The following is a 12,418-nucleotide window of genomic DNA, read 5'->3' as shown; positions in this document are numbered from 1 at the left end:
CAGTGGATGCTATCTGAAACGTCTGACCGTTTCCAAAATCATATCCAGTTGCCTGAGAAACTGCTTTTTGTCATACGCCTATTACCTGGATGTCTAATCTTCACCGACGTACAGTCTACAATATCATAATTTGTGAAGCAATAAGCTTAATGTTTGCTCCAGCTTATCATTTGTGGGTCACGTTCCCAGCAATAGCCGCCAATGACTTTCGTACGAGTATTACATTTTGGCAATTTTGATAAACCAAATGAAATCAAACAGCCCAGCATTATATCAACCAACATCAAATGATTAGAATCGAAGCCCCTGATGCGTACTGAACAAACTAGTGTTAAAATGCAGCTCCATGCTTAACTAACTTCTCGGCATAAAACACAACTCCATACAAAGCTTCACACCTAACACACATACCAATGTTCATGATAGAGACATGCCGCTATATATATATCAAACAACGCTTCTAAACCGCAACGTCTTCAAGGAAAGACTACAGGGAAAACATTGTACTTTTTCGCGAAAATGTTGCCTTTCTAGTTGATCATTGAAGGTCATTGAACTGACCTTTGCCTTGCACCCAGGAACTTTGCCGTTTTGTATATCTATGATTGCAGGTCAGACACCGTTTTATACAAAAGATAAAGAAGTACATCTTACGTATTAGTTGTCTTGTGAACCAATAACCCAAACAACTCAACGGTTAAAGAAACTTTGAAACTTATAAAACTTTGGGTCATAATAATGCTGACGATTAGCTGATTCTGTTAAACACAGTGCTAGTGCGCCACCTAGCGATGTGTTTGGTCACTTCATATAGATCTTGCGACATTCTGTCCTGTAGCTGTACAAAACAGCATACTAGCATATCGGTTCTGTTTATGCAACATGCAACATTTTGTATCATTTAACGCATATAACTGACATTGTTATATGATAAGCTGGTACATAACATTTGTCCGAAATAGATTTTGAAAAAATAACTTGTAAGCAATATATATTTACAAACAACAATTATGATCGTTAACACATATGAGAAGGAACCAGTAAATGGAAATTTCTGTTGGAACATGGGCATGAAAAATAATCTCAACTGATCACTGGTACAAACATTTCAGACCATAAGCTTCTGTATTTTGAATAGTCTGTATTACGATACGCGAGTTTCTGATTAAACATGTTTTGGCCGTCTAAGTATGTCATGACTCTGAATGGCACCCATGAACCTGCATGTATTGCTCTTTGCTCTTGACGGCCGGACTTACAAGGGTGTATATGTGGTCATTTTACACCCAAGAAATTACTTTCTCATGACTCGTAGATATAGATAAATAGAGATATGGTGGAGAGAAATAGCGAGATAGTTCAGTTCAGTTCAGTTCAGTTCATCCTCTTGGAGGTGACACCTGTGTCTCCACTCGTTTCTGTCCAGCATTAGAAGAAGAAAAAGAAGAGATAGAAGAAAGATAAACACAGAGAGGAGGATGGAGAGAAAAGACTTACTTGACTTAACAGACTTAAGTCAAATTAAGGTCAGTCATGTTTCCTAATCACAACCTACTAAAAGGGCATATCAGGTCACAACAGACGGTAAGAAGAAGTACTTACATATGGACTGGACCTTGTTAAACTTAATCGGAACTGATTGTTGAAATTGTAAGGGTCAGGGGCGGTCAAGGGGTCAACCGTGCCGTTTGAAGTTGGAGGACGATTTGGCCAGAGCACCTGCAGCAGTAAATTGGTGTGGAACGCGCGCGTGTGAATCTGTGAGCTTCTGTAGCTGTGTCTGTGAACAGATATTTGGTATGTTGGCGGGGCCAGGTCTTAATACATAATACCTCAAAATGATTACATTCTAGGCCCCCTACCGGCTTGTTCCGGAATTGCGCGGACGTTTTTGTTTCAAGTAGTAAAGGAGTCGCAGGAATACGGAGATAACTCGTCTTTGCTTGAATTTGTTAGAGAAATTTTGTCGTTAGATATTATTTCCAGAGTTAATCTTCTAAATTTGAGAATAGTAAAAATGGGCTATCGTAAAACACAGCTTTCAAGACAGGTGTCAAAGGACAAGTCTAGGACAGTGTCGCCAAAAAAACAGCTACTCAAGCAACTGGATATGTGGTTTTGGAAACGGTCAGACGTTTCATATAGCACCCGCTATCTTTCGTCAGTGACACTGGCAGTGGCGTGTATTATAAAGGAAAGTAATACCAGATGACCCCGACCCTGACTCTTCCCACGAAGTACTCCCAGCGCACACACATTACACACAGAGGGTTCCGCCCGCCAAATTGGAGTTTACGGCCTTCCAAATTGGATTTTGAGAACTCTGTCTGCCAGCAGTGTTGATAGGGTAATCAAAGGTATTGGAATTACGCCAGACCTTCAGTCAAGTTCAAAAGCTAAGGGTGGAGGCTGGCATTCTCGGTCAACTACTCAGTACTTTCTCATGGGTTTTATTTTGTGAGACTGACATCTCGGTAGGCGAAAAAAAAGGATAAAGGAAGAAAGAAAGCAAATTGAAAAGAAGAACCCAATGGGAAATGGTGAACTGAACTTGTTTAAGGGCATTAGGAAAATATTTAAATGTTTCTACATGTAACATGGCATTTATATACGATTTGTGTGTGAGTGTGTGTGTGTGTGTGCGCGCCTGTGTTTTTGTGTGTGTGAATGACATATGTTTTTGTATGTCTCTCTCAAATACATACAAAACATAAAATATTTCCATGCATGTCATATCACATTAGATTAAACGGTCATACCATTGATACCATACATACACAATGCACACAAGTTAATAAAACAGCATGTATGCACGTGTGTGTGTGTGCGTGTGTGTGCGTGTACATGTGTGTGCATGCACGTGTGTTTCAAGGTGTGCATGCATGTCAGTAATAATCTTACTAAGGTTGACAGAATCCGATCCGTACGCGTCAACACTGTGTCCGACCATCCACCTTTATTTGGCAACAGTACAAGCTGGAAGTCCCGGGGCCATCCCTGGTCACCTGGGACCGGACGTCTCGCTGCCAAGTGGCAACAACACAAGGACCTGCCACGGCGGGACAGTCTAACAGGTGGGGCGGCTTGGGAGGATTTCGTTCCCCGGGAGACAGGGCGGCCCTTTTCATGTCAAGTAGCTTAGTGTTAGATCTCCATTGTCAAGAATTGGCTGGAGGATAGGGTTAGGAAGAAGAAGGGGAAACGAATCATCAGCCTGGAGGGATGTTTTACGGTGAACTGCAGTTTTTTTCGAGCTATGGAAAAAATAGCGATGGAGACTTACCCTGATTCCTCTCAGGTCAAAGTTGAATTTGAACGGTCCGGCTGCGAATTACGTGGAATCTAATATAACAATCTTTATTGCAAACTCATGCCCGAAGGCTAATTGCAAAAATACATGTATGAAAGTACAATGATGATAATGATACAATACCAAAGTGGACATTAAGTGAAATAGGGGTCATCAACTAGTGATACTTGTAATCTAAAAAAAATACTATTGGGTTTAATAAAGCGGCCGATGGCGCTCCACATGAAAGGACATATAACGGTACTAGTATTCTCTCAGTGCCCCAAAGTGACCAAGAACAGTCAGGCGACAAAATTTAAACAAAAATACTCCAAAAGCTGGCATGTACCAATCGAAAGCAAGTATACCTGATATGTGTTTGGTGGACCTGTTTTACTAACCTCCAACTCCAAGCAGATGTGGATTGGAAAAACATTTTGAAGTTTTCTGACCGGCCGGCTTTTCTGTCGTTTTTGACACCATGATAGGGCAATATAAATCATTGTTAAGCTTCATTTTATGGATGACATACGCGGATTGAATTTGCCAAATTGAGGCATCATAACAAGCAGAAAATATTCCACAATGTGAAAGGAGTACCTAACAAAACAAGCTATTTAAAAAAAAATATCTGCAGTAATCTAACCATTTCTTTAGTAACCCAATACTGAAGTAGCACCGAAGAAATAGTTATCAGTGCACTTGCTGTTGAACCGCGAAACCACAAACACAATTAACCACGCTAGCGAAAATATATTCAAGCTGTCTTGGCGAAGGTAGCAACAAGCATGTTTCAAAACATCCAAACTTAGACGAATATTTTCGTACGTTCGCCTGAAATACGATATCACCCACAAAATGATATCTGTGATGCCTCAGAAACCATATCTGGGGCTATTGAAGGGGGAAAGGCGTCAGTTGAATGACAAGAAAAACACAATCTGCGTTCGAACATCGTCCCACAGGACTTCTAACCAAACAGGGTTTACTGTCAGCTAGCTAGGGACCAACCGTCAACAGTATGGACAGGGTTTCCCCATGGAATTGTGCCGGAACCAAGTTGGTGTCTATTAAAGTAAACATACATGTACTCCCCCTGGCCTAATAATAAGGGGGCTTTGGCCAAGTTAGGAATAAAAGTCTAGTAGGACTTAACCGGCCCAGGAGTGAACTGACCGGCCGGAGCTGGATAGACTGTAAAAGACTGACTGAGAACCCATAGCAACTTAAATATTTGCCCCAATTTGGCCAAATCATCTGTTCTTCTCTGTATCTTTTTTAATCCAGCTCACGTCTGCCTGGAGAATAGAACCACGTTACAAATATTGGATACAGTGCTTCTGTAGCAAGACACATGTTACAACGTATCTGCCACTTATACAAAGTCGTTAGGTCCTTTTAAAAATGTTATTTTTGTGCTGACGGAATTCTGCCCCCGTCCTCGTCTGACTTCCCTCAATGTTGTTGAAACATGGGTATTTTAAAGCGACATGATAAAATCCTCACGTACAAGTGATGATGCGAAAAGAAATAGAAAATTAAAAAGGAATGCCATGTGAAATAAACCTGAATTCGAATTACATAGGTTATGGTAAGGGATCCCACAGATCCATTAGAAGATAAAACGGATCGCCCCCTGACTAGTACAGTAAGTGCAGGGGGAGGGACCGTCCAGTGTAAGTGCTGACAGACACAGACAGGGCGAGTTGACGTGTGTACGTGCAGGGCACAAGTCTCTGTGTGTATATATAGTACACTGTTAGACTCCGTGTGTGTCTTAGTTCAGAAACAGGAGATTGTTGAAGGCTAGGTCTTCATGACCCGTTCGTCAGGCCCGGAAAAAAATCATTTCCTTTGGTTGCCAACTGTTGTGTAACTGTAAGTTACTACTACAACATCGTCCAGAGAAGTCGTCAAATATGTTCGCGTGGCTCCTTTGCTCCACAGATAAGAACGTGGAAGGTTCCCGGGTCCTTTTATCGACTACATGGCTACTGAGATGTCTGTTTGTTTTCCTCACACTTGAACGTGGCAGCGGCGCTGATGGTGGCGGGCTGAACGGGAAAGCCAGCGGGCCGGCGTTCCGAGCCGGCGGGCTGTACGAGGGTTACCACCCGAGACCCGTCCTTGTTCTGGGCGGTACCGGCTTCGTCGGCGGCGCGACGGTCCGACTGCTGATCAAGTCCGGAGAATTCGACGTGACGGTCGTGACGAGAGGGAACTGGCCGTGGGATTCGGCCACGCTGATTCAGCCCTACGTCCGGCACATCGCCTGCGACCGGACCTTCGCCTACGGACTGTCGGAGTGCCCGGCTCTGACGCTCATCCTGAGGAACACCACGTTTGAGGCGGTTCTGGACTTCAGCACGTTTTCCGGAGAGCAGATGATGGATGCCGTATCCGTGGTGAAGAACAGAGTTTCCGGATTTTACTTGTACGTCAGTAGCGACTCCGTGTACGACGTTTGCGACAGACGACACCTGGGGCCGACGCGGGAAGTTGACGCCGTGCGACCGAAGGTCAGTCTGTTTGTGTGTATTTTTTAACCAGAAGTTGCAAAATCCAAGTAGATACTGTGAGGAGATATTGTAACGTTTCCTATTCTGCCCTTGTGCAACAGTGGGGTTCAAGGCTTCAAGCACCACCAACGTGCTGACCATTTGGTTGAATGTTGTTGTGTTTTTCTCCCAACAACTGACAATTTGGTTGAAACGTTGCTTTTTTCTCCCAACATCTGCTTGGAGGCAAGCAATTTGCCAGCTTGAATTGGCAGGTCCGTCTTGTTAGACCTTATTATTGTCAGCTTGAATTGGTCAAATTGGTCAAATCAATGCCACCGAGTTGTAGGTTCAGGGGGCTTTGATACCTAAGTGTATGCAGGACATTCTGGCCATGCACGTTGTTTTCATAACATCATCGCAAATTAAAAACACACTTTTCTCGACGCCAGCAATTTATGCAATTCAAAATATGTGTTCTAGAATCTAAAAACACCGCATGCAATCTTGATCAATTGTCTGCGTTAGTAACAACTCTTGACCGTGTTAACAATGTTTTCTTTTTACATTAACGACTAAGGCACACCAGAAGAAAAGTAATCAGTTTCAATATATATAAACACATATAACATATAACATATATAAGAAGAGTGTATGATTTCTTGCTAGTTGCCACTTTTATCTTTAACTCATGACAACACAAAGTCGATGAAGCAAATATATGAACCGAACCCTACCTAACACACAGCAGTCATAACATGACCTCTAGTATTAATAAAAACCCACGGTTTTAACATACGTCTTTTTATGATCAGAATATTTAATATGTTGTTTTTACGTGACGTCACAGCTGCTATCTTGGTCAGTTACGCTACAGGAAAGATTCAGATTTTTAAAAAACGGGAAATTTAGCAATGCCATTATAAATTCTTGCATGCGTTTGTATACAAATTCACATCTATCGTAACTAGGTGACCGTAACTAACTTACAGGTTTAACCATCAAACATGGCGGACAGTGCATGTCGTGAGACAGGTTATAACAGTCCCACTGTCACACCTCTGGACTTATGTATGACTATGAGACAGGTTTATATATAAAATAAATCCCGATGTCACGCCTCTTGTGTTCTCAGTACTTCAAACCGCGGCCACCCTGGGTGACCGCTTGTCTCCTGTCAGACCCGCTTCCTCTGTTGTCAAGTCGTTATGCGGAGATATCGCAGCTGCCCTTGTGTCCTCTTGGGGTCAAATACTAGACTCTAAGAGCTTTGAATCTCTGGGATTATCACAGGGCTTCTTTTTTGTTTTGATTGATCCACTCACACCGGGAAGGAAAATGATCGATGTCGTAATACTTGATAGCAATGAGTGGGCATTAGGTAGTCTATATTTTGTGTGTCTAGAACAAAAGTACAAGGTTGAGTATTATCCGGTTTTGTAGTTTTTTCTTCATTTTTTCTTTCACATTTCCATCGCTGTTATACATCAGTACTTGTGGTCTGTACGAATGTTATTGCAGATGTTGGCAGTGGAAAGTTGTATTTCCTCTGGCAGTCCTCTGCCGCTACCATCAAAAGCCAACCGGTCTACCCCCAACATCTGCTCGGAGATTACTGAACTGCCCTTTGCAGCTGACCACAATTTACCCTTCAGCTGACCCAAAACGAGCGGTCGTCAACATAGCTGGGAGATTATTAGCACCAAGTTCCCGGGATGACTGGCATATCATGGCCTGGATCAAGGCAAGGGTGCTAGTCTTCAAGCAGACGTGTCAGCTGGATGAAAAAAGAGAAGAATTTGGCAAATAGGGACAAATAAGTTGCCATGGGATCTCAGTCAGTCTTTTGCAGGCTATCCAGCTATCAGTCGGATAAATCACTCCTACCTATGACAATTAACCCCTACTAGGCTTTTATTACTAGTTTGGCCAAATTCCCTCATCAGTATTCGGCCAGGCGGGAGTCTGGTAGAGACTACAAGGGTACGGCCATGGCAACATCGAAACGCACCACGATCAGAGGTGAAGGCAACAAAGTAACAGAAGAAAATGAACAGTCGCTTAAAAAGTTCCTTTCCAAGTTATTCCTTGTTCTTTATAGTTTATAGTTTATACTCAATAAAGTCAAGAGGTTTGAGACCTTGCACTAAATCTGTCACACTTATTGCATAACAGTCTCCTCCTCCGACGCATATCCTCGTTTTACATTACTAAACATAGAGAGCAGATTTTCCAGTGTCACAGGGAAAAACGTGCCTGACATGTTGTTACAAGGTTCGCCTCTGCTCGTCTGTGTGACATGTGTATACATCGGTTCCAAACTCCTGTCCCTCCCCTGGCACCCGGCCTGGTCTGCCACTGTCTGTAAAAAGACTGACATGTTGTTACGAAGATCAATCAATCGTTAGCAGTGTGTTGCCTTTTAATCAAGCGTAATGACCGTAACTGTCGTTTATGAACAAACGACCGGCTGCAGTTTTGTTTGCAAAGCTGTTTCTCTTCTTGTTTTGTTCCGAGAAAAGGGGAAATAACTTTTCAGCTGTTCGACCAAAACAGAGCTCTGTGACAACAAAGAATAGCCAAAGAAAATATGTAAAAAAAAACATTCTACATCTATGTAAATGTTGATACGAGTCAGCAGCTAATTAGCATGTTCCTATATTCAACATTCAATTTTCAATCTTATATTCAAATTCAAGCTTAATTCTAAACCCAGGGACCAACAATTTTAACGTTATATCGCACGCCAGTTGAAAGTCCGCTTTATAAGTGTATAGGGACTAATTCCACTAACCTCAATCGTTACTTGATCATGACGTAATGAAATGTCCGCCATGTTGGTTGGTTAAAGGTTCGCATAGAGTTGTCACGTTGTAGAAGTTCTAAAAGGCGTATTACCCTCATGCAAAACATGCTTACCACACCAGTTTTCTAATCACGTCGCCATCTTGGATCCGTCCACTCCACCAACATGGCGGAGGTGGCCATCTTGAAAAGTAGAAGCCAGTTAATTGCACAACGGATTTTTACCGCACACTTCTACCCTGTTGCACGGAACCCCAAAATCCCGTGGTGGTGCGGTGAAGCTAGATAACTTCGCATAGTTGCACTACCCGGATAACTAGTCTGCATAACACAAACTCCGCTGTCCAGGGCTGTAACTGACGGATGTTGGGCGGGCTGCTATAAGCGAGATTTAATCAGGCTACCGGATAACTGCACAAAATATGTTGGCAATTGGGATGCGCAATTAAGCTTCTAATGTATTTGAAAATTGTGACGTCATTTCCACACCATCTCCTGTGTTGACAGAACCGCACCCGTCAGGAGGAGCTGAACGCCCGGGACAGTTACGGGCACTGGAAGCTGCAGGGGGAGGAGGAGCTGGTGCGACAGCGGCAGGCGGGCGGCTTCCCTTACGTCATCCTCCGCCTGCCTGACGTGGTGGGCCCGCGGGACTCCACGCACAGGTGGTGGATGTACCAGCTGTGGATCCGCTTCGCACACCTGGTGCCGCTACACCTGCCGTTCAGCGTCAGGTATACGGACTTCAGTCTCGTACAGGTACGTGCAAATACAGTGGAAGCCGTTTGATTGCACACCCCATTTCGTGCCAGCGTATTTCGTGCAATTATCCCGCTGGACCGCACCGATTGGGGATTTTGGATTTCCGTGCAGTTAACAGAAGTGTGCGGTTATCCGTTGTGCAATTAACTGGCTTCTAAATTGTACGTCATTTTTGTATATTTTTCTTTCTTTTGCCCTAAACAATACAACCACCATTAAAACCTCATAAAAAAATAAGGTTAACTCTGAAGAACATTTGAATTATCATATTGTAACATTATCGAGCGCTTTTTCTTGTAAATCTCATGTTCAAACATGAAGTACACATGTGAAAGAAACACTATATTTATCAAAGCCAGATTGATAACGGTACATGGATGCCCTGTGAGGGCACGGCTCATAACCATAGAAATCATTTGCCCACATACGTGAACTTCTTACCCGGGCATTTTGGACCGACACACTCTGTCACTGTCAAGATATGTGGTAGTAAAAGGTCTTAATTTGGAGGGGAGTACACATGTCTAGGTCAATAGGTCATGCACGGCGTCACCATAACCATATTAACAAGAGTTCGTAGACCTCAGGCCTGCATGAAATGTATTGGGTGTCTGTAGACCTATTGTGTATTTTTTTCCTTTTCGTCCCTGGTTGCGTGGTTGGAAAAGTGAGATTTTTACCGTGTTGGTTGTGCACCATGCAAAAGTCTGAAATTCCATTTTCGGAATGTGTAAGTTTGGGCATGGATGAAAATTAACTATTTTGGATTTCTTAAGCATGTAACCAACCACAGTACCTTAAAGTTATTGAGACGACTTTTCCTACCTTTTTTGGTCTCAGAGTCAGATGGCCCATGTAGTTATTCTGTCACATATGATATATTCAGTACTGATATCTTCCTATTTCAATGTACTGACCTAATGTAGCTGCTAAATATCCTTATTGTACCAATGATATTCATTTATGATTTATTTCTGGAGTGTTATATCACTTGACACTGGAAGGTTGCATAATTTGAAAAATTATATTTTTACAGTAGTTCCATAGACAATATGAATAGTGGTAGGCCCCATCCAGCAGCATTAGGGTGGTATGATATTTTATTCAATCCGTCCAACTAAAACCTAAATCTCCTGAAGTACCTAAGCCAAATTTTACAGCAGAATTTACTACTCAAAAATGTCAATCCCATTCATAAATGGCAAGCTGCTGGCAACTTTAAAAGTTCAGAAAGCTGATGCAGTCAGAGTGAACACCCAGCAAACATCCCCCAAAATCAATGAGCAGTTGCTTAGAGGAGGAAACAATTTCATCATATTTTTGCAGTGACAAAATGCAACAAAGGATACCAAATTTAAAACAAAACAAAGCCTCTACCACTTAACCCTGCCCGTACTATAGATTAAGCAGGCCCCAAAATCAAGCGAAATTATGACTAGCCCCAAACTACAAATTACCTGCATACAATACGGAAATGGCATCCCCAACGAAACAACAAGAAACAGGAAAAATCATACACATACCTTTGTCTTACACTCAAGCTCTATACATTTCTCCTCCACTTTAGAAAGTTGTATCTTCTGCTGATTGCCAAACAGGGTAAAGGCATTTGTACCAGAACTTTAAACTCAGTACTACACAGCTCTCAAAACACCACAAACTCGGACTAAGAAGCAAACTCAAACTGTACCTAACAAATACAGCAACAGATACTAGCTAGACTAGGTATGTCATCTGGCAGGTCAGACACTGTTGATACAAAGTAACCTGATACATTGAAGGTGGCCCAGGCCAGATGATGGTTTTAGGTGTAAACTTAAAGACCTCTCAATCTACCAAAACAGATGATGGTTCTACATATAAACCCAAACGTCACCTGTTTTTACAACCAAGTAGATATTGGGAGGATGCCCCTACCACACAAAAACAGGGTCAACCTATACAGTATCAAGTTCAAGCACTAGAAGGCCCAAAATCAAACCTGACCACCAGGACACCACCAACAATTCACGTACCAAATAGCAACACAATGGCACCTTGCGTTCCGGAGATACAGCGCACGCCCCGTGCCCGCACAAAAAGTAACCTAAAATGTCAAGTTCAAGCACCAAGGGCGCCAAAATCAAAATTGAGAATTATTCAGCCACCGCCGACACATGTGCCAAATATCATCGCGCCAGCACCAACCGTTCAGAAGATATAACTCCGGAAATACCCCTCCCGGACACAAAATTCGACCTGCCGGGTCAAGTTCAAACGCGACAAGGCCCAAAGTCAATCCTAGGCAACAGGCAACAACCCCCCACCCATGCATGAAAAATCGTCACAATTGCGCGTATCGTTCCGGACACACAGCGCCAAAAGTGCCCCCAAAACACCAAAAATGCCACCTGCAATGTCAAGTTCAAGCACCAGGAGGCCCAAAATCAAACCTGAGTGTCAGGCCACCACCCCCAACCCACGTACCAAAAATCGTCGTGCTCGCACCACCCGTTCTCGAGATACAGCGCCCTAAATCCCCAGCTTCCAAATTTTCCCACGCCCGTGAAAACCATACTTGCATACATGCAGGTAATGACCTCACTGTCATAGTGATATGATTGGACCTTACCGTAAACCCTAAAATGCCGCGACGATGCACCCCTTCCCCCCTACGATATTTTCTGGATGGTCCCTGTAGGGCCATATTGATTTGATTATATGGATGACATCCTTTAGGGTCCCCAGAACTGATGCGAGCTTCCGAATAAAAAAAGTTTTGCTCCCCCAAAAAGTTGCCTGGAGTGGAAGGTTGAACAAATGACAAACACAGAGACTTGTATGCTGAACAATAGATTCTTCATTTTTGTTATCACATTCTTCTTCTTTGACCTTGGAATTGACGTTGACATTAGTGCACGATCCCGATAATATAATCTACGATATGTATTAGCTCCTTTTGCAGCTACTTTCTTAGCCTGAGTACCATATGCATCCTCCGTAGTCTGGCTCATAACTTTCACTTGCGAAGGTATTGAGCCAGCGCTCACTACGAAAGATGGTACTCAGGCTACTACTTCGTACG

The 12,418-nt window shown here is 43.0% G+C and overlaps 1 protein-coding gene across 1 annotated transcript in view; it reads left to right on the top strand.

Moving 5' to 3' along the window:
* The first annotated feature begins 4,949 nt into the window (after positions 1–4,949).
* LOC118415933 overlaps positions 4,950–12,418 on the top strand; it is a 16,181-nt gene continuing 8,712 nt past the window's right edge. The window contains exons 1-2 of the mRNA XM_035820888.1: positions 4,950–5,808; positions 9,100–9,351. Coding sequence (XP_035676781.1) covers positions 5,209–5,808; positions 9,100–9,351 — 852 coding nt within the window. The 5' untranslated portion in view covers positions 4,950–5,208. The remainder of the gene's footprint in view (positions 5,809–9,099; positions 9,352–12,418) is intronic.

The sequence above is a fragment of the Branchiostoma floridae genome, chromosome 5 (genome assembly GCF_000003815.2).
Source record: "Branchiostoma floridae strain S238N-H82 chromosome 5, Bfl_VNyyK, whole genome shotgun sequence".
In the NCBI taxonomy this organism is placed as follows: Eukaryota; Metazoa; Chordata; class Leptocardii; order Amphioxiformes; family Branchiostomatidae; genus Branchiostoma; species Branchiostoma floridae.
Note: the sequence above shows the minus strand (reverse complement) of the source record. Positions and strands in the feature narration are given on the sequence as shown.